This window comes from Enhydra lutris, unplaced genomic scaffold, assembly GCF_002288905.1.
Source record: "Enhydra lutris kenyoni isolate GAN:26980312 unplaced genomic scaffold, ASM228890v2 scaffoldscaffold12, whole genome shotgun sequence".
Lineage (NCBI taxonomy): Eukaryota > Metazoa > Chordata > Mammalia > Carnivora > Mustelidae > Enhydra > Enhydra lutris.
The window spans coordinates 53800311-53821243 of NW_019154096.1; the positions used below are offsets into that span (position 1 = coordinate 53800311).

The 20933-nt window shown below is 43.8% G+C and overlaps 1 protein-coding gene across 5 annotated transcripts in view; it reads right to left on the reverse strand.

Moving 5' to 3' along the window:
* Window positions 1–20933, reverse strand: part of LOC111144856 (F-box and WD repeat domain containing 4) — a 99503-nt gene that overhangs the window by 72594 nt on the left and 5976 nt on the right. For 4 of the 5 annotated variants that reach the window (XM_022499400.1, XM_022499399.1, XM_022499401.1 and 1 more), the window contains exons 2-4: window positions 8220–8315; window positions 5205–5390; window positions 4618–4750 (exon numbers count right to left, since the gene is read on the reverse strand). In XM_022499400.1, coding sequence (XP_022355108.1) covers window positions 4618–4750; window positions 5205–5390; window positions 8220–8315 — 415 coding nt within the window. Of the gene's footprint in view, window positions 1–4617; window positions 4751–5204; window positions 5391–8219; window positions 8316–14755; window positions 14858–20933 lie in introns of those variants that run through there. The other variant, XM_022499402.1, reaches the window with a different exon arrangement.

The following is a 20933-nucleotide window of genomic DNA, read 5'->3' on the forward strand; positions in this document are numbered from 1 at the left end:
TTTGTTTGTTGATAATGCCCAGGATCCAGGGCTATTCGTGTCAGCAGGGAATTTAGCACCTAGTGTCACCAAAAGTAGCAGAAAAGCTTAGCTCTTTTAAGCTCCCATATCTCCTACAGGTTAAAAATATTGCTTGGAGCACGTTATCTGGTCCCTATCAGTCAGGAATGTACATTAGCAGCCACTCCGGGCTTAGCTCTAATCAACACTCAGGGAGCCCTCAGCGGCCAGTGCATTTAGAAATCTCCCATTAAGCACAAGGCCCCCCTCACCTCACCCAACCCCAGATGACACACTCGGGGAAATAAGCCTCTAACCAAACAGAAAGGAAGGATGTACAGGGCTGTCCCAGACAGCGGCCAAGGAGGGACCCCGAGGCTGCAAGATGGATCACTGACCTCTCAAGGTCCCCGTGGAGCTATAAGGGGAACACACAAAAGCCAGTCAGGACCTTAGATGGAAGAACTTTCTAGAGACATTCCTTGAGTTTAAAGGGCAGGTGACAGAGCGGGGATGGTCTTGCCTTCTTAGGGTCACATGACATGTCTTCCCTATAAAAGGAGAAAGTGTTTAAAGATTTTGTGTACGCATGACAGTGGGAGGAGGGTGTGAGTTCCTTCCAATGTAGGGAAGAGAAAATAAACTTAACAAGAAGATCCTAAACAAGGACGGGCAGAAAACAAAGGTAAATACCACAACCTTCCTGGAGTGCCATGATTCTGGCTTACTCTGGATCTACAGCCAGGCCACTTTGCCTGTAACAAGATGCACTTTTAATGTCTTCTCTCACACAGTCCCAGTCCAAACGAGAGATTTGCCTCTCCTCAGAAGCCAACTCCCTAGGAGGTAGGTAGGAGGGTGGGGAGACACTAAGGCCTCTGATTACACAATCTCTGGGGCCAACTCCAGTCCTGAAGTCACCAGTGCCCCCCCCAAGAAAGGGGCTGGTGGATTCCATGGTGCAAACCACAGGACAAGGTTCCTGGTCTCCAGGAGTGGCTCGGGAAGCTTGCTGCCAATGCTGAGCACGACGTTAAGGAAGTGGCCAGGAGGCCCCTGGCCGCAGCAGCAGCAGCACACCATCCACCAGAAACCCGAGTTCATGATGCCCGAGGGAAGGGAGTTGACGACAATATGCTGATCACACCTTATTCTCAGTGGTCAAATCCAAAACAAACCCACCCCTAGAAAAGATAGAACTCAGCAGATGTGGACATTTATACAGTCCTTCCAGAAAAGCAGTTGAAGACAGGCATCAAGACCCTTAAAACGACCAAAGCCTCACACCCAGTCATTCTATTGCTGAGACCCTACCTGAAGATAACGATCCTAAAACGAAGAGAAACCTGTGCGGTAAAAAATATTCCCAGCAGCCTACGGTTGCAGGAAGAGCAGGCGTGGGCTTTGGAATCAGACACATGTGTCTGCATCCAGTTGTTACTTAATAGCTCTGATCTTAGGGATGTTTCAGGACTCCTTAGCCTCAGTTTCCTCATGTGTACAATGCGAAATAATACCTATCTTTTGAGGGCTTCAGAAAAGTCAAGAAATGTGTAAAGCACCAAACACAGTAAGCCAGCATCTGGCAGGTATCCAGCATTCAGTCATGGTGGGTCTTATTACTCATTAAGCCATTAAAGATGGCACAAATAATATGTAATAATAATAGGAAACCTTATAACATAAAGTAGCTACAGTAGGGTAACGGAGCATGCAAAATTTACTATGAGCAGAATTACGTGAAGAAACAATTCTCCTAAAGGAGAAAAGGAGAAAATGAACAATTGTCAAGAGCTCAGCATCGGGTCTGGTTACTTGTACATAAACAAGCAAACCTCTGCATTGAAAAATAACTAAAAGAAGAAAAAAACCAACAAGTTCAAATGTTTCTTCCTTCATAAAGTCTCCCTTTTCAAGCCAGATGTGATCTCTCCACCCTCTTTCTTTCTGGCCCTCTCCCTAGGGCCTCACACTTCACAGTCCTGGCCACTTCCCATCAGCTTCCGCGCCACTGCAGGCACGTCTCAGCTCGCCTCCAGAAGAGAGGCCATCTCTTCCTCACCTTTGACGGGCCCCAGTGCCTTGTGCACTACGACTTGCATATAGTAGGTACTTTTAGGAATGAATGGAAAAATAGAGAACTAAAGGAGACAAGGAAAGAATGGTCAGAACCAGCCCAGGCCCACTGAGAACATTCCTACATTCCTGTCACATCTCAGGATGGAGCTGGCCTCCCTAAACCCCCGAGAGGCAACCCACACTAAGTCACGGTAAGTTTGAAAGTGGCAGGGGGGAGGAGGAAGAAGGCTCTCTGAGCAGTCCCTAACTCAGAAGTCTTACAAAAAAAATGTTTTAGTTCCTTTCACCCCAATAAAAACAAATTTCTTTCCTAAAACACAGTATGTATTTGGGGAAACAAACAGGCTACAGATGTTTACAGGCAAACATGGCTAAGTTCTCATGAAGGCTGGCGTGTACCAGAAGCCTACAGAAGCAGCTACGGGACTGCAGAAACCACCGAAAAGAACGGAGGGCTGGTTATAAAAGACTAGCAATGGGTAATGTAGAAACAGGTCAGGAAGATGAAGGCAGCTAGAAGCAAAGACAGCAACAGAGAGGGAGCAGACACAGCATCCAGAAGTCTGCAAAGATGGGCTGGCCCGGAGATCACTGGGGAACCCCAAAACAGCAGGCCAGCTTTTTAGAGTTGAAGAACCAGGACACAAGGGGAAATTCTGTCACTGACTTAAAAGAAATCCTCAACGGGAAAAGGATGAACTGTGGTGACAATTTTAAAATCAGAAAGTACCCACTTTAATGCTTAAAAACAAATTGAATCTACCAAACAGGGTTGAGGCAGTACTTAAAACATGATACTAGGGGTGGCTGGGTGGCTAAGTTGTTAAGCATCTGCCTTCAGCTCACATCATGATCCCAGGGTCCCAGGATCGAGCCCCACATCGGGCCTCCTGCTCCACGGGGGGGCCTACTTCTCCCTCTCCCACGCCCTCTGCTGTGTTCCCTCTCTTGCTGTGTCTCTCTCCGTCAAATAAATAAATAAATAAAATCTTTTCAAAATTTAAAAAAAAAAAACATGAAAGTAACTCAACATCCCAAATACTAGGATTACTACCCTTTGTCTACAAGCAGTCCATCCCCCTGGATTGCTACCTTTGGTCATAAAGCTAAGTTTTCATTGCTTCTGGGTGTCAGACCCCAGAGAAGAGGACAGAAGAAAGATATGTCACTGAAAAGAGGGGTCAGGGGAGACTTGAAACCATAACAGGAAGATACCAGAAGGCAATGGGAATATTTTTAGGTCACACATGCCAGAAAGATTTCTATGCAAATTGATTTCTGAGGAGTATAGCAAGTTAGGGCCAGTCTCTTTGGAAGGAATGGTACGACGATGGTGACCAATCAGAAACCTGAAATAAGCACAGGGTAAGGGAAACAGGAAATAGGCAATAGGAAATTCAGTTTCCAAGTTGGTTCTAAAGATTTTTCCAGGTGTTTCTCAGGCTTCCTGTGCTGGTGTGCATGTCTCTGACAGAATACAAGGTAAGGAAGTAAGGAAGAAATGAGATGAGAGAGGAAAAACTTCCAGAAGTGAAAGGACCATATATAGTCCTTCTTTTTATATAAATTGGTGGCATTTTTATACGAAGGACCAATCACCAGAGGGTACCTGAAGTCAGAAAAGTTAACGAGTAAAAACTGCACCTTCCCTCTCCAGAGACCCTCCAGGTGTCTTAGCGGCCCATTCGCTGACACGAGCAGGCATTTTTGCTCCCGTTGGCACCATGGAGTCTCCAGACGCCGGGAAACAGGCAAGTACGATACTGTCGGGCGTCCTGCACCTTGAATGAATTGTCAGTGCAGTTTCCACAGCAGCCCCAAAAGACCAGGTATGTGTGGGCCCAGCCTAGGGCCGCTGGACACAGGGAGGGAGGAAGACGTTCTTCTCTGTCTTATGGGTGGAGGCCTGTTTGACTCAAACTTGGAGGAACGGAGTCCCTAAAGCAGGGGTCACGCTACTTATCGGCCTCGCTCTGTCCCACGTTGGCAGATGACTGACCATAGACCAGGCAGTTTGGCAATGACGCACCAAAATGCCTTTCTCTCCTTGTCTTTCTACTGCTTGCTGACCACATCACTCTCCAGAGAAGCAGTAAAAACACATTTTAATTATCAGCCTGATTGCTTATAAACAAGGTGGTGAAAAATTAACCTCCCTAAACAGAGAGCAAGCAAAAGGAGGGAGAGTTTAAAATAAAATATTGGGGTCAGAACTCAGCCCACAAACTTGAGGAAATTCAGCGCAGGGAGGAAAAGCTAGCCAGGCCCTCTGTTTTTGAGTTCACGCCACATTTCAAGTGAGTGGCAAGCTTCCCAGCCACTGTCCACTCCTTTCTCAGGCCAGCTGGCAGGGACAGAGCCTGGCATGGTAACCTGCATGCCAGAGGCACATAAGTGAGTCCTTTATCGTGTCGTCCCCCCACTACCCCCACCCAATGCCCTCAGCCAATCCCAAGACTCAAGGCCCTATCCACCCTCTCCCACCCCTCTCCCTATAGACAGGCGGGAATAACCCTACATAAGGGGGAGATCACTCACCTTGGCTGTTCTGTCCCTGGAGCCACTCACGATGATGCCCCCTCTGCAATCCACACAGTTCACCTCCTGTTCATGAGCCGAGTACTTGACAGTGAAGGTGCTATGAATCTTATGAACACCAATCTTCCCATCTCTAGGAGAGAAATAGGGAGCCCACCCCCAAGAGCCAATTATTCTCTCTGTCGGAAGATAACAAGGCTACAGAAGCAGCCTGAGTCTCCAGTGATGTCCAAATTTGCTGTTTTAAGCAATTCAGCTCAACAAGGCACTGAGCTCTGAGATACCTCTGCTTCTTCAGTACACTTGGGGCTGAGCAGAGCTGAGAGATAAAACAAATCTCTCCCATGAGAGTATCAAAACCAGCTTCACTTTTCATTAAAGGCTCTTCCTGTTTTCCCTCTCCAGCTAACCCTATTAAATGCCTTTGGTAAACCTCTCTGCTACAAATGGGGGGGAAAAAAACTCCCTCTTCTTATGGTCTCCTTCCTCACCTCTTTGGATTTGAGAGAGGAAATCAGAGGCAGACAAGCAGAAGTCCCCTGAAGAATGCTAAGGAAGAAGGAGAAGGAGAAGCCTGCAGCACTTACCCTCCCGCACTGATAATATGCGAGTTGGCCAGCACGAAGTGACAAACATCTTCATCATGCCCAGCAAAGACTCCCAGGGGCCGACGGTTCAAACTGGCACCATCTGGGCGGAAGTGATAGGCCAGGATGAAATTAGCCTGGGATATGTACAGAGAATCACCTTCTAGCTGCATCCAGGGCATCTGACTGCAGAGACGTAAAACACAATTTAAGAATTATCAAGATACAGCATGAAAACTCGACTCCAATCTTTGGAGAGGCTGACTGATGCCCAACTTAGTAAAGATAACCTGCACAGCTAAGCCTTCACCTCCCTCCTCTCCTGTAAAATTACGTACCCCTAGGCCACCCTCAGAAAACCAGAGAGATTGAGCTTTATGGTAACCTAATCTTCTTTGGACTTTCTAAAAGAAAGTCAGAACTAAAAGATCAATTAAATATCACTCTGAATTAGAGAATGCTTAAGACTCAAAGTACTGGCAACATAGACTTCTTGGGGGTAGGCACAGTTCGGCGAATTCAATGACTGGGCCGTGGAGAGGGTTAAAAAAGAAACCTTCCACCCAGATGAAGTGATTTTCTTTCATTCTGCATCCTCCCCGATTTGAAGTGTTAAGTGATAAGTTTCGAGGTTCCAAGACTCCCCACACATACTTCTTACTTCTTCCCCCAACACAGCAGATGGAGAAAAGAGAAGAGTGAGCCCCAAGAAGCCCCATTCCCTTATCCCGCTATAGCAAAGGGGCCATTCATAAGTGAAAGGAATAAAGCCATTTAGGAAAGGATGCTAATGCAATGGTTAGCTATCTAGATCCGCCGAGGGGATAGCTGTGTTTCTGTATTAGAGGGTAAGTGGGGCAATGGGAAAACATGGCTGCGCAGCAGTCCACTACAGTCTGGGGGCTCCAGGGAAATAGTCAGCTCTCCTAGACAGCTGATAAAAGAAATCCACAAATAGTTAAAGATTCCCTCTATTGTCTGGCAGGAGGAAGAAAGGTTAGAAGCCACAAGCCAGTCCCATGGCACAGAATGAGCCTTAAGAAAGAAGTCTCTGCCAGGGGCGCCTGCATGACTCAGTCAGTTAAGCGACCAATTGATTTCAAATCAGGTCATGATATCAGGGACTTGAGATCAAGCCCTGAGACAGGCTCCACTCAGCGTGGAGTCTGCTTGTCCCTCTCTCTCTGCTCCTCCCCCTCACGCACTCTCTCTCTCTCTCTCTCTCTGCCTCACGCACACACACTCACACATGCACACATAAATAAAGTATTTTAAAAGAAGGAAAGAAAAAGAAAGGAATGAAGAGAGGAAGGGAGGGAAGGAGGTAGAAAGAAAGAGAGACAGAGAGAAGGAAGGAGGGAGGGAGGAGAGAGAGAGAAAGAAAATGAAAGAAAAAGAGAAGAGAAGAGAAAAAAGGAAAAGAAAAGAAAAAAAGAAAAAAGATAGAAGGGAAGGCAGGCCGACTCTGCCAGACCCGAGGTTCTCTGGTGGAGACTAAGCCCCTTTCCAAGGCAGACCTCCCAGCAGCCTGTCCTATCTGGAGTTCTACAGCTCCCCGATCCCAAGCTAAGCACAGGGACAGCTGATTCATCCGCATTTACAGAGTCACCATCTCCCACTGCCAAGCCTGTCTGAGCAAACTGGGCTGTGTTTCTTCCCCAGACTCCTTAATACAAGCGTCACGGGAATGTGGAAAAGTTCTGCAAATTGACTTGACGGGCCATTAAATGCAGCTTGGACTTTGTAGTAGCTGAGTTTCTGCTCAGGAGGTTTTTACAAGCATGTGCATATATTATATAGGACGTGTGAAGAGTGTGTACAGATGCCTATATTCTCACTCATTATGTGCTTCTTTCTTCAACAGCCCCTTGCACGGGTCTGTGGCACACTCAAGTGCGGAGCAAGCAGAAGGGGCTGGAATGCATGCGTTCAGAGTCATCTGGTAAACAGCCACTTGCCTAGGATGAGAAACCAGGTTCACGCCAGGCGAACAGTGGAGAATCCCGGGGCAGCCTGGTAACTGCTTTGTGTGTTTATTTGCCAAACTGCTTTGAAACCATCCCCAAAAAAGACGTCAGGGACAAAACCTTGATAGAGAAATAAACTCTACTTTCTGGTATTAAAAGGCAAAAGCGGGAAGCACAGGATAAAGGTTTTTACCATAAAAATCTCTCTCCCCACAAGTAGTTTCTTTACCATCACGAGTACCAGGACTTGCGCACACTTCGCAGCACCCACCACCCAGGAAAGCAGCAGAAACTGGACACCAGCAAGGGAGAAGGGGTCCTCAAAGAAGAAGCCTGAATGTAGGTCAAGTTGCAATGAGGAACCATGATGTTCCTTCTCCATTCCAACCAATCGATGAGGAGCACTTTTTTGGTAGGGAGTCAAGTGGTAACTATGAAATAATGTAGCATCAATGAAGCATAAAATGTGTGGTATTAGCAGTCCAAAGCCACTGCCTAACTTTCCGCACAGTTCCGAGCTCTACCTCCTATAACATCTAGAGCCAAGCCCATAGGTCCTGTTTTGCCTCCGTAATAAAGTTGGGCTGAGGGCTAATGGAATGAAGGAAGTGAAGGTGTGAGTCCACAGAGTGGATTTAAACAAAACAAGTGTAAAACAAGATGGGTTGAAATGCTGGCTTCATTTCTTTCTTTCAATGAGGTACATTAACAGCGGTTACCTCTGAGTTGGCGCATTATATGGAAGTTTTGTTTTCTTCTTTAAACTTTTCTATTTTTAAATCTCTACAATACACATGTTATTTTTATAATCATAAAAATGCGGAATTTGTTAAAAGAAAGTGTACTTTTTGGGTAATTTTTACAAATTAAAAAAAAAAGAAGAAGAAGAAGTTGTCCCTCTGACACCCCGTTCATGATGTTTAAAGGATCGCCAGGGCCACACCACTCAAGAGAGACACATTTCCACTCTAGCTAGGACCAGACTTTTTACTTCTCAGCATGCTTTTCTATCGCAGGTAGCTTTAAAAGAGGTAAGAGGCTACTTTACCTGCATCTCCACTTCAGCAGAATCCCCTCTCGGCAGCGCCCCAACCTCCAGTTCTGAGACACCTTCACCCGTTCCTTCACCGGGACACTGGCCATCCTGTTTTCAGACAGAACAGATAACCTAGTCATGACAACTCATCGCCAACCACAGAAAATTCTATACGCTTATGAGTCAGAACTCAGAGGACTATCTATAATACGTCTAGATATAAGTGATGGGGTTAGGACACAAGAAAGGAATAACTTCCTCTCCCCACCCTAGGATAACCAAGGAAGCCAAGGACAACAGTCTGTCCATTACAGAGTCTACAGCAATGCCAAAGCAATCTAACAGAGAAAGGATAACAGAGAACTGGAACCACTGGCGGTCCCTAAGGAAAAACACGGACTCTGACTCCTACCTCATACCAAACAGAAAATTAATTGAAAATGAATTTAAACATAACATCTAAAACTATAAGTTTAATAGAAGAAAATATGTCAAAATATCTCTGCAACTTGGGGGCTAAGCAAAGGTCTCTTAAGACACAGAAAGCAATAGCATGAAAGAAAAGTCTAATAAATGAGACATTATCAAAATTTTAAATTTTTGCTCACCAAAAATATACATTATTATACTTTAATATACACCACAGTCTGGAGGAAAATGGTCACAAAATGTGTATCTGACCAATGGCTAATGTCCAGAAAATATGAAGAAATTATAAATGTATGTGTATAATTATATGTATATATGTATATATATATTATACATACATTTATATATGTACATATATAATTTTATATATGTAATTGCATGTGTATAATGTGTACACACACAGTTGTGTGTGTATATATATATATATATATATATATATATATATGAATATATTTTATTTTTGAAGGCCAGGAAGGAACTCTGCTACAACCTTGGTGGGAAAGCAAAACGGTACAGCCATTTTGGAAAAATGTCTGGCAGTTTATTATAAATCTAAACATATACCTACTCTATGACCTAGCAATTACCCAAGAGAAAGCATATGTCTACAAAAAGACTTGCACAAGAATGTTCATTGCAACTTTAGTCATAACAGCCAGAAGTTGAAAACAGCCCAGGCAGCCAACAAGAGGAAAACGGGCAAACACCCCGTGGTATATATTCACCCGACAGAATGCTACTCGGCAATAAGAAGGGAAGAACTACTGATACACACAGTAATGTGGGCGGATCTCAAAAACGTCCTGCTGAATGAAAGGAACATTACACAAAAGAGCTCATGGTGTATGATCCTGTTCATGTGAAGTGTAAGGAGGAGAACTAATCTATAATGGAAGAATCAGAACGGTGATTACCACTGGGAATCCTGTCACTGGGAAAGGGATTGACTGGGAAGGAATATACAGAAACTTTCTGGAGTTACATTCTGTATCTAAAGCTTAAGGGGATTTGGGTTACACGGGTACGGACGCACTTGTCAAAAATGCATCAAATGAAAAAAAAATGCACCCAATGATACACTTAAGATTTGAGCATTTCACTGTATATAAATTTTTGATAAATGAAAAGGCCCATAAACTAATATATACCAGGTATATGCACACACGCTGAAGCATTTACAGGTGAAGCGTCGGACCTCTACAACTCACTGAAATGCATGATAAGCAAATACAGTGAAATGTTAACTACAGAATCTAGGTTGTGGGTATATGAGTGTTCATGGTACATGTCATTCAACTTTTCTGTTTTAAATCTTTCATTTAAGAAAATGTGTCAATAGTACTATCTGAGTGAGGAAAGTTAGCACAGGAAGAGCAAACAGGAATGGCATAATTTATGACTGGATTGGAGTGGTAGGGGATAGGGAGAAGGGCTCAAAGCCCCTCTGAAAATGTACCTTCGGACAGAATTTTGAAATCATGAGCAAGAATTTGAAAACTTCATTTTAGGTCCCATAGCTCCCCTGTGTTTCCTTGCCTACTCCATTGGACAATAAAGGCACACTGCTTGGAACACAGAGTGATAACTACCATGTCTACTGAGAAAAGAAGAGAGAGACTTGCATTTCTTCCCATCTCTGCTGTAACCACCACATTTACTACCATTTGCTAAAAGGCAGAAGTCAAGTCCTGCTTTCAAGATTATAACAAATGCAGGTTAGAAAAGATGGTTTTGGGGGCACCTGGGCGGCTCAGTCAGTTAAGCATCCAACTCTTGATTTCAGCTCAGGTCATGAGCTCAGGGTCATGGGATCGAGCCCTGCGTGAGGCTCTGCGCTCTGTGGGCAATCTGCTTGAAGACTGTCTCCCTCTGCCCTTCCCTCGACTCACACTCTCTGTCTCTCCAATAAATAAAAATCTTTTTTTGAAAGTTTCCTTCCTGTTGCTTAAATGTGTATAGTGTTTTTTCTAATTATGGGTAAGACTGAGTATCTGGTTATATGTTTGAAAGCCATTAGCATTCCTTCTGGGAAATGCTTGTTCATACCCTTTGTCCCTGTTCCTACGAGGACTTTGGTCTTTTTCTTGTGAGTTTGTAAAGGCTCTTCATATAATCTGTATTGTCAATTTTGTTCCAACTTATTATTCTTTTTATAGCATTTTGCCCATGTGGACACTTAAAAAACGTTTACATATCCATGACTTCACGTCAATCTTTTGAAACACTTTAAAGAGAGTGAATGTTCAGGAAAGGGTTCCTTATTATAATTTTCTGGCTAGAAGAGAGCAACCCAAAATAGGGTTGTTGTTTTTTTAGTAGGCTCCATGCCCAATTTGGGGCTTGAACTCACAACCCTGAGATCAAGGATCATATGCTCTACTAAGCCAGCCAGGCGCCCCCAAAATACATTTTTATTTCAACCTTACTATGGAAAATCTTTCAACATAGTGAGCAGAGTTTAGTTAACCCAACTGAACACTATTTTTAAAATGATGTAGAATGTTCTATAATCTCTCTGGATCATAATTCCAAAGATAATTTATTTAACATTTAGTATGGTGTTTATGATGAACCAGGAACTGTTTTTCATTTACCCAATGTCTATGCATATTAAGTATCAATAAGTGTTTGCTGGGGCGCCTGGGTGGCTCAGTGGGTTAAAGCCTCTGCCTTCGGCTCAGGTCATGATCCCAGGGTCCTGGGATGGAGCCCGGCATCGGGCTCTCTGCTCAGCAGCCTGCTTCCTCCTCTCTCTCTCTCTCTGTCTCTCTGCCTACTTGTGATCTCTGTCTGTCAAATAAATAAATAAAATCTTTAAAAAAAAAGTGTTTGTTGATAGTTAACAATTATATTTAGATAGTTCACAATTACACTTCCTGTATTTTATCCAATTAGAAGACCTTGGAAATAACCAATAAACAAACTAGCTGATACTTCAACTTAAAAAGAGAAAGCCAGAAAGCACCCAAACTGATATGAACTTAATATATAACAAACAAAGTAAAATTTTAAAGTAAGGGAAAAAAAATCACTATTCCATTAGTGTTGTTGGGTTTTTATGTAACATGTTCCCAAGTTTATGAGACAGAAGGGAGGGAAGAGGAATATACATGCCTAGAAAGAACATGGCAAGTAAATACTCTAAAATAGTAAACTGGCAGGGGCACCTGGGTGGCTCAGTGGATTAAGCCTCTGCCTTTGGCTCAGGTCATGATTTTAGGGTCCTGGGATCAAGCCCTGCATCAGGCCCTCTGCTCAGCGGGGAGGCTGCTTCCCCCTCTCTCTCTGCCTGCCTCTCTGCCTACTTGTGATCTCTCTCTCTGTCAAATAAATAAAATCTTTTTAAAAATCAAATAAAATATATTAGTAAACTGGGTCCCATTTCCCCTCACTTACTGGGGATGCTATAGGACAGTGAAGGAATGGTCAGACCAATATACTGGTCTGACACTATAAATTATTTATAAAATGAACAATTAAAAAAATAAAATAGTTAACTGTGGATAGTCATCTTTGTGTGTTATTTTCTTTGTGTTTTTCTGTATTTTCTGATTTTTCTACACTGTAATATTTTGGTAAAGAAGAAAATACTCATTAAAATAATAATAATGCCCTTAAAAAATTAAAAAATAAAATAATGCTGGTGACTAAACTGGATTATCAATGGAGAAAAAAACTGATTTACATCATATCTCATAACCCAATTTAATAAATCCCCCTGAAATGAAAGTGAATTAAAAAAAATTTTTTAAGACTTTATTAGAGAGAGTGAGAGAGAGAGGGAGTGAGAGCATGAGCAGGGGTAGGGGCAGAGCAAGAAGCCGATTCCCAGCTGAGCTGGGAGCCCTATGTGGGGCTTGATCCCGGCACCCTGAGATCATAACCTGAGCCGAAGGCAGATGCTTGACTGAGTCACCCAGGTGCCCCTTAAAATATTTTTTTAACTAGAAGATTTTAAAGCGTTTAAATGTTAAATGCTGTACAGAAGAAAAACAAGAGATTAAAATGAAAACAACAGAGACTATACAGGGGGAAATTAACAATACTATAGGTACAAGTTTTATCTCTAAAACTTTTAAGGGACTGACAGAAATCTACCAGAATAACACCCAGTCTCTAATGCCTTCTCATCCATAACCAACAGCAGATAAGAACAGTCCCACTGTGTCCACAGAAAAAACACTGAGGAAACATCCCACAACGTTAATCCAGACACGCATATTAAAACAATTATTAAAGTGCCACCTCACATCTATTACTAGGTGGCAAAAAAAAGGAAGTTGGCTTTGGTTTGATGAAAGTTTTGGGTTTGGTTATACATGGCGGGTAGCACACTGGTACAGCCCTTCAGGAAGGAATTCTGTCTAGGAGAACTGTTAAATGACAGCTTCTGACCCAGCATTCCCATTTTCAGCACTAAATCACCAAGAAATAATTCAAAAGAAAAATATATATTTTTACAAAGATATTTATAGTTGCGGCTATATATTTGAGCTAAAACCTGGAAACGGCCCAGATGTTTGTCTGTGGGGGAGAACAGTATACTCATGCAATGGATATCCTGCCACTGAAAATGACAGATGTGGGAACTGCCAAACATTTTGGAAAGGACCATAGCGAGCGATGGTAATTTTAAAATGAAATCCAATTTATAAAGATAGAGGTGAAGATATGCTACATAAAATTACGCCTCCGTAAACACGTCAGAAGAGGTAAATAGATGGTCCTTTGGAAGTGAGCTTCTAGATCTTACATATTTATACAGATCTCTCTCACATAATTGTTGATCATTAGGTCTCTCAATTTACCTTTAACTAAACAGTAGAATCAATGAAGTTGTGGGAAAAGCCCAGAATGCACACTTAGGAAACTAGGATCTGAATCCCAGTTCAACGTCTTATTAATTATAGCATTCTGGTGACCTGACTTCTCTAATGGCCAATACCTTCCCCCAAGAAATGAGGACAGTATTTCTCACAATCGTGGTTTTTTAAAATGACAACTAAAACAAAGTACCGTGGAAGTACAGAAAACGTCCATTCTTTTTATATAAATACAGGTAGTAGTTAATACCAATTAATAGTGTCATCCCTGAAGCTGATCTAATAACCATTTATTTTTCTCCTAACTAATTAATTATAATTATTAAAAACTGTTCCAATGTCAAACAGTAGTCTTCTTTCAGGCTGAATGGTAAGGATTTGAGTGTACACACATTAAAGCTAAAATATGTTAGTGAATTTGTCACTGGGTGAATGCGGTCCCCGGTTTCACAATGCTAGAGAGCAAGCCTCGTGATCAGATGGAGAGAGAACGAAGCAGAGCAAAGGACAGTTAACAGGATGGACCAAAGAATTAAACTCTTAATGGGAAAGATCAGACTCCCTGTCAAATCTTCTCTGCAAATCCCTCCCAGGTTATAAAAGAAGACATCCTCTGTAGCTCACCTTTCCTCTGGAGTTAGGTCCGAGTTAAGAGGTAGAGATGAAACCAAAAATTGAATATTCTGGATCACAGCAGGAAGGAAGCAAGGGGGAAAGAATCAATATACTTCCTGAACTGGGTTAAGGACAACACTTGTCTCCTCTCTCTGATCACTTAACTGCCATTTGCTGACACTTTACTAAGGGTCAAAGCACTGCCCTGAGGGCCTGATCACCCCAGCAAGAAACTTTCAAAGTTGAACTTTAAAAGCTGCTACCAAACAGCAGGTGCAGGCGGCTCTCCCACAACCAACGCCGTCCTCACGACACTTGGCTCTGGCCCTTCCAAATCAAATTTCAACTTTGTCAAGCCACTCCCTTTGGCTCCGACTTGAGAAATAGTACCACTCTGTTAAAAGCAGCTTAACAACTCAGCTTTTTCATCCCTTTTGTCCACTCCCTCATCCTTGATGGTTAGTTTCCCTAGCTGGTGGCGAAATCCTATGGCTTCAGCACCTGAAAAATCAGAAGGAATAAAACAACCTTTCTCTGAAAACAGGTACCCACCCTCTCCTCCCTCCCACCTTGGGACCTGTCACAGTCCAGTCAAAGGGGCTGATAGAACAAGGCAGCAGACGTGCCTAAGAAGACAGGAGCAGGTGCCCCTTGGAATTCAATAAGGACCCTTGTTCCCACCTTTGAAATGCTCTCCGGTTGGCTGTTTCTCCAACACACTTGCTGGTTTAAAGTGGGGGTGCTCCCCCCGAAAATGATTAGTACCCTGTAAATAAACCTCTCACGGGGCTGTTAATGCGGGGTTAGAATCTCTAACCAGCCTGGGGGCCTGGTGGAACTTCCATTTTCCCAGCCCACCTTCTCTTGCCTCAGGCTCATTTTCCACTTGGGCCCCCTCCCTCTCAGCTTTCCGGCTCTTAGTCACCATTACAGTCTGACTGCATTCCTGGACGCAAGACCTATTTTAAACAAAAACAACACAACATGCACCCGTGGTAAGCTATGGGGCCCCTTAAAATCTTGGCAACAAGCGAGTCCAGAGGGACAGAAATTAATCTAGGCAGTTATCTAGAGTCCCCTTTCATTTCACATCTCCTCCCTCACCCAGCAAGCTCAAAGCAAATAAATAAACCTAGTCTGAATAAAAATGCCTTGTGCTGAAGGAACGGAAACACAGGTATCTCAGGGAGGTCTGAGACTCCTGGATCCCAACTCGGTTTTCCTCCCTGCCCCATCCTGCAGTTCGGCTCCCCTGGATGCCGTGGAGGCCACCGCCCTGCATGACTGGCATGACTTCCATAAGCCTTAGTCCCTGCTGATTCCGGAACGCTGGCAAAGGTGGGGAGCCTGTCCACAAACGGAGAACAAGGCCATCTCAGGGCGCCCGGGGCTAAGGAGGGGAGACGGGACTATTCAGAACGATGCTCACCGCTTGGAATTTTAACCTTGCCTCTTGATTTATTTGATCCTGCTTTCCAGAAAGATTGTCCCTTGTATTGCCTGTGCCTACCCTACCTTCTACCAGTACTAAGAATTCTGCTTTAATGTACAAGTTTGTTTTTTTTTTTTAATGTAGTTAATTTTATTCTTTTTAAACCACAAAATAGAGTCTTTGGTGGTACAAATGTTGACTAGTCACAGTCTGGCCAACAGTTCCCATCTGGGGAGGAGGCAGTCAGTCAATGGCCAGAACTCCTGAGGGGTCCCTTTAAAATGCTAACACCCAGGTTAAAAGACTCAGGCAGGCAAGGGCCTGGCGCAGCAGGCAGTGTACAAGTATTTAAACAGCCCAAGACAGGACACTTCTCACTCTTCATTTACACTTGCATTGGATTAAATCCTCCAATGGCCTCAGCAGCTGAGGCCTATAATTAAGATTTTTTAAAATTTTTATTTATTTGTTTGTTTGTTTGAGATCAAGAGGGAGAGAACAAGCACAAGATGAGGGAGGGGCAGAGAAGGAGAGAGGAAGGGAGAGAATCCTAAGCAGGCACCACACTACTCAAGACAGAGCCGGACCTGGGGCTCAATCCCACCACCAGGAGGTCGTGACCTGAGCCAAAATCAAGAGTCGGACACTCAACAGACTGAGCCACCCAGGCACCCCAAATAAGATTTTTTTTAATCAACGAATAATCATTATACTGTGTCAATCTGCTTACCCTTCTGGCCAGGAAACAGGGACACAGCCCTAACAGCCGGGGTGAAGTAAGACTGTTCCCCACAGTGATGAGAGGACCATGTACGAGACGAGGCAGCAGACCCACCCGCCTGTCCCCTGCAAGGTCTCACCTTGCTCACCCAACCGTACCTCCTGTGGTCCCACACCACACAAGCGAACTCTGGCCAAGCCCAGCTCTTCTACATTCATTCCTGCCCTTGTACCTTCTCCTGAATTGTCAGCACCAGCCTCGCCTGTCCCAGACAAACGCTTGCTTCTCTGTTGTGGGCACTAGTCAAATTCACCCATTCTTCAAGATCCAGCTTACACCTCTACTTTCCTAAGTCCTACAAACAGTCCTCTCCCTCTCATGTGAACCCCTGGACTGAACGTACCACAAACTGAGGCCCTGTTAACTTTCTGCGGCTTTATGTTTTGTTTGTCCAATACAGTCCTAAATTCCACAGGAGAAAGTCTTAGCCTCTTAGTACTTCTAAAAAGTACATCCCAACCGGCATGCTGCAGAGCGGTGGTACACCAGGAATCCTGAACAACCGTGCCATCCCACTTTAAACAATTTATAGAATTGACTTTCATTCAACTCGAGATCCACCCACTTTCATGAAGATTTCAGACAAACCACTGAGCCACAAAGTGGCCCTTGGCCCGATTTGCTGCCAATAAGATAAAGATAACATGTTTGGAGGAAGGTATATGAATGGATATAAGAGAACAAGATCAGGGCAGTAAACAGTTCTACTCAAACAGGAACATACCAGATGGTGAATAAATAAATATACAGGTTTTCAACTTTCTAAAACTTGGTTTTTTGAAAAAACTTACCTTTTAATCCTTTCATGTACTACCAAAAATTCTAACACCATATAAAAGTATGTCTTAGACACAAAATGGGAGGACCCTGGGCCTATCATAATAGGTATTTTGATAGCTACTGTTTAGGAACCACTTAAGTAGAGTCCTCCCTTTGGCAAGTCACACTTTCAACAATACTTGCAGCTTTTCAGGAGCCCAAACATACTACCTTCTAGCTCCAAAGTCCCTTCCTAAAAATGTATAATATACCACACCTTTAGGAATTCAACCAAAGCCTCCAAATTCTTACACTACAGAAGCTCGAGGGAAGGAACTTGAGCAGATAAGTTACCTTAATGTGGTACCACATGTCAAAGCTGTCCAAAGAAATTTTAGAAGCTCTAGGCATAACCTCAATTCATAACCCTGAATATAGGATTTAGGACTGTGTTCACACTCACCTTCATTTCTTCCTACTATTGGTCAAGTTCTGTATTTGCAAGGCACTTAACTGCATATGTTCTCCAAGATGTTAAGAGATATTGGGGTGCCTGGGTGGCTCAGTGGGTTAAAGCCTCTGCCTTCAGCTCAGGTCATGATCTCAGGGTCCTGGGATCGAGCCCCACATCGAGCCCCACATTGGGCTCTCTGCTCAATGGGGAGCCTGCTTCCCCCCACCACCCCGCCTGCCTCTCTGCCTACTTGTGAGCTGTCTCTGTCAAATAAATAAATAAAATCTTAAAAAAAAAAGAGAGAGAGATATTAAGCAATGGGAAAAATGTATGGTCAAATGCTTTAGACAATGCTGGCTGAAACAAAATTAAACAGGTCTCTTGACTGCAGGACTTCTCAGTGTCTTTCATTTACCAACAGGCATTGTGAACCTCCAGGAGAAGCAATAAGAGCACAGCATTTCCCATACTCATTTGATCACAGAGTAAGTTTTTTCACGAATCCCACAGTACAACTTTCAGAAAGGCTGATCTAGCAATTTCTGAGCTTAAACAACAGCAAGAAAGATGCTACTATTTTTTTGTGAACAGGCCATCCTCTCAGTGAGTCATGAATTAGGCACTAGCAGCTTCACAAGTGGACTTTGTTCTCATACCTTGAAAATGACTTTTCCCTGGGCTCCCCATCTGAAATGTAAGGAATAATTACACTGCTCTGCTTCTCAGGATTGTTTTTTATTGTTTTTAATCTCGCAACTGTGTTCCATATTAATCACTAAAACAGGTTCTCAGCCCAAGTAGCCAGGCTTCAAAATCCCTGGTGCCCTTCCAACCTGGATGAAGGGATGGAAAGAACATGAACCAGACGCCACCCAGAAAAGTTTTTACATCTCCAGTTTCGAGGCCAGTATGATAAAGTCAAACGGCAGCCAAGGGACCAGATAAATGAGAGGTTCTTCTTTAGTAACTCACTTCTAAAGAGAGGCCACTCTTGGGCTCACACGGCAGTACCTGTATCTGAATCTTGTCTCACCTTTTCAATAAGGACTTTCTAAACCCCCCCCCCCCCACCAAGAAACATGGGAGGTCAAAGCTGGAGCTACAGGAAAGAAAGAAAAAGATGTACTGGAAGAAGACTATTTCCCCTTCTCTGCAGAGAAAGAACCCATTACAAGCTCATGAGCAAGGAAAATATCATTCCTGCTGGTGAAAGAGCTTTCCAGGAAAAGTATCTCAACATATTTACTATAAAACAATTTAATTTCCCTGTCCCATCACCTGCCACCCCATCCCCGTTCCCCCCAAAAAGCCCACAGATTGTGGATTTCCTCTCATTCTTGGCAGAGTTACCAGAAGAAACATAATACCCCCTCCGGATTGCTCCCAACAGCTGCTGGAACAAAATGGGGAGCTGGGGGTAACCTTCCAAAGCTGCCTTTAAAAATGACCATTCCCCCCACCCAACCAGGCAGCCAGTGAACATAAGACTTGTCTTTCCCTACTTTCTTAAAGGAGAGACCCCAAGAACGACAGCATCCCCTAGTTCAAAACATTTGCCTCCACCCATGTGATCTTCTCAACTTGACCGAAAGCTGAAAGCTGTGTATAGGAAGCCCCCACTCCGTGTCTTCGCTAACATGCATTTCTTGAGACAGTCCTCTACTAGTATCTTTTATTTGTTTGCTTAACCCACCAACTTCCAAGTTTGGATTTTTACCAAACTCCTAGTCAGTATAATCGCCTTCTCTCTGTCCATCTCCCCAAAACCACATGCCTTGTACACACACACACACACACACACACACACACACACACACACACACCCCTCCTTTCAGGTCAAAAGCCTTGAAAAGCAAAAGTCTAGGAACAAATTCAGCAATGACTGCACCATATCCCAGCCCTCTCCCTTTCATCAGACACTAAATGCGCTTCGGTTCTGGTAGAAAAGCCCCATCACCAGGCAGGGGAGAGATTCCCCCTACTCTTCAGCCTCTCAGCTGAGACCACCAACAAAGAAGTTCATGAATGTCAACTGGGAGCAGAGGCAATATCTCTCTCTGCTGAGGAGAAACTGGATGGAGCCTCCAGCATCATTCCCCAAAGGTGACAGCCGGGGTTGAGTGAAGACCGTGAAAACTGTACAAGAGCTGAGGGAGAAAATATAATGTAAGGAATGATTTGGAATCAGGGGCAGAAGAAGGTGGAGGGATGAACTGGCTGACCCCAAATGTCTTTTCCATCTCTAACTCCTATGATTCTTTGACCTCCAATTTTGTGCTGCAGACAAGGAATGGAAAGTCAACAGACGTGGCGATGTTTTGAAAGAGCCTGGCGGTCTGCTCTTGTCATTTAGTGGCCCTTGCATGTATTTTTTAAGGTGTCTCTAAGCCCTGTCCTCATTTCACAGTTGTCACCTTTCTCAGCAATTTGAGCTCATGTCAAATACCAAAAAGAAGGAGAAGAAGAAAGAATGTACTGGCAATTAATTGTTGGCTAAAGAGGGGCAGCCCAGGGCCCATTGGGTGGCCCAGACTTCTAGGGAGGGCAATGAAGATGGTTTGGGTCTAATGGAAAACTGACTCAGAGTTGAGACAAGGCAGCTAAACCTCTAACAAGAGATAAATTCTTTCTGCAGATAGTCTCATCCTCGGCTTTGGATCAGTTCAAGCACTCACATGATTTGGGATTCACAAACATATTCTTAATTAGCACAACCGCCTCATTTCCACTGACTATAACTGGATTTCCATCTGAATTCTGTTCAAATCTGAGCAAGACTGCTGAATAGAAAGGACTTTCCTCAATAAACCAAATCTGGGGCTCCTGGGTGGCTCAGCTGGTTAAGCGTCTACCTTCGGCTCAGGTCATGATCCTAGGGTCCTAGCATCGAGCCCCGTGTAGGGCTTCCTGCTCAGCTGGAGAGCCTGCTTCTCCCTCTCCCTCCGCCTGCCACTCCCCCTGCTTGTGCTCTCTGTCAAATAAATAAATAAAATCTTAAACAAAAAAAAAAAAAAAGAAAGAAAGAAAGAAACCAAATCTTTGGATTCTCAACCTTGTCTGATGGTTAACTCACCTGAGATAAATTCTGGAGCTGAGTCAAATTCTGTTTCTGTAGATCAGAGGGGTATGCCAATTTTCCAGAAAATTCAAAACTTGACTCTGTTCTCACTTTTTCAAACAGCTGATCTCATCTTAAATTTTCAACATTTACTGACCTTAAGAAGAGTCTACCTAAATACTCCCTGTTCCAGAACCAGAGATGAACCCAGCGCTAGGGTCAACCCAGAGTTAAGGTTACATTGTCACACAAAGATAATTCTTCCCTATTGTCTCAAGAATAATTTTTTTAGGGGCGCCTGGGTGGCTCAGTGGGTTAAGCCGCTGCCTTCAGCTCGGGTCGTGATCTCAGGGTTCTGGGATCGAGCCCCGCATC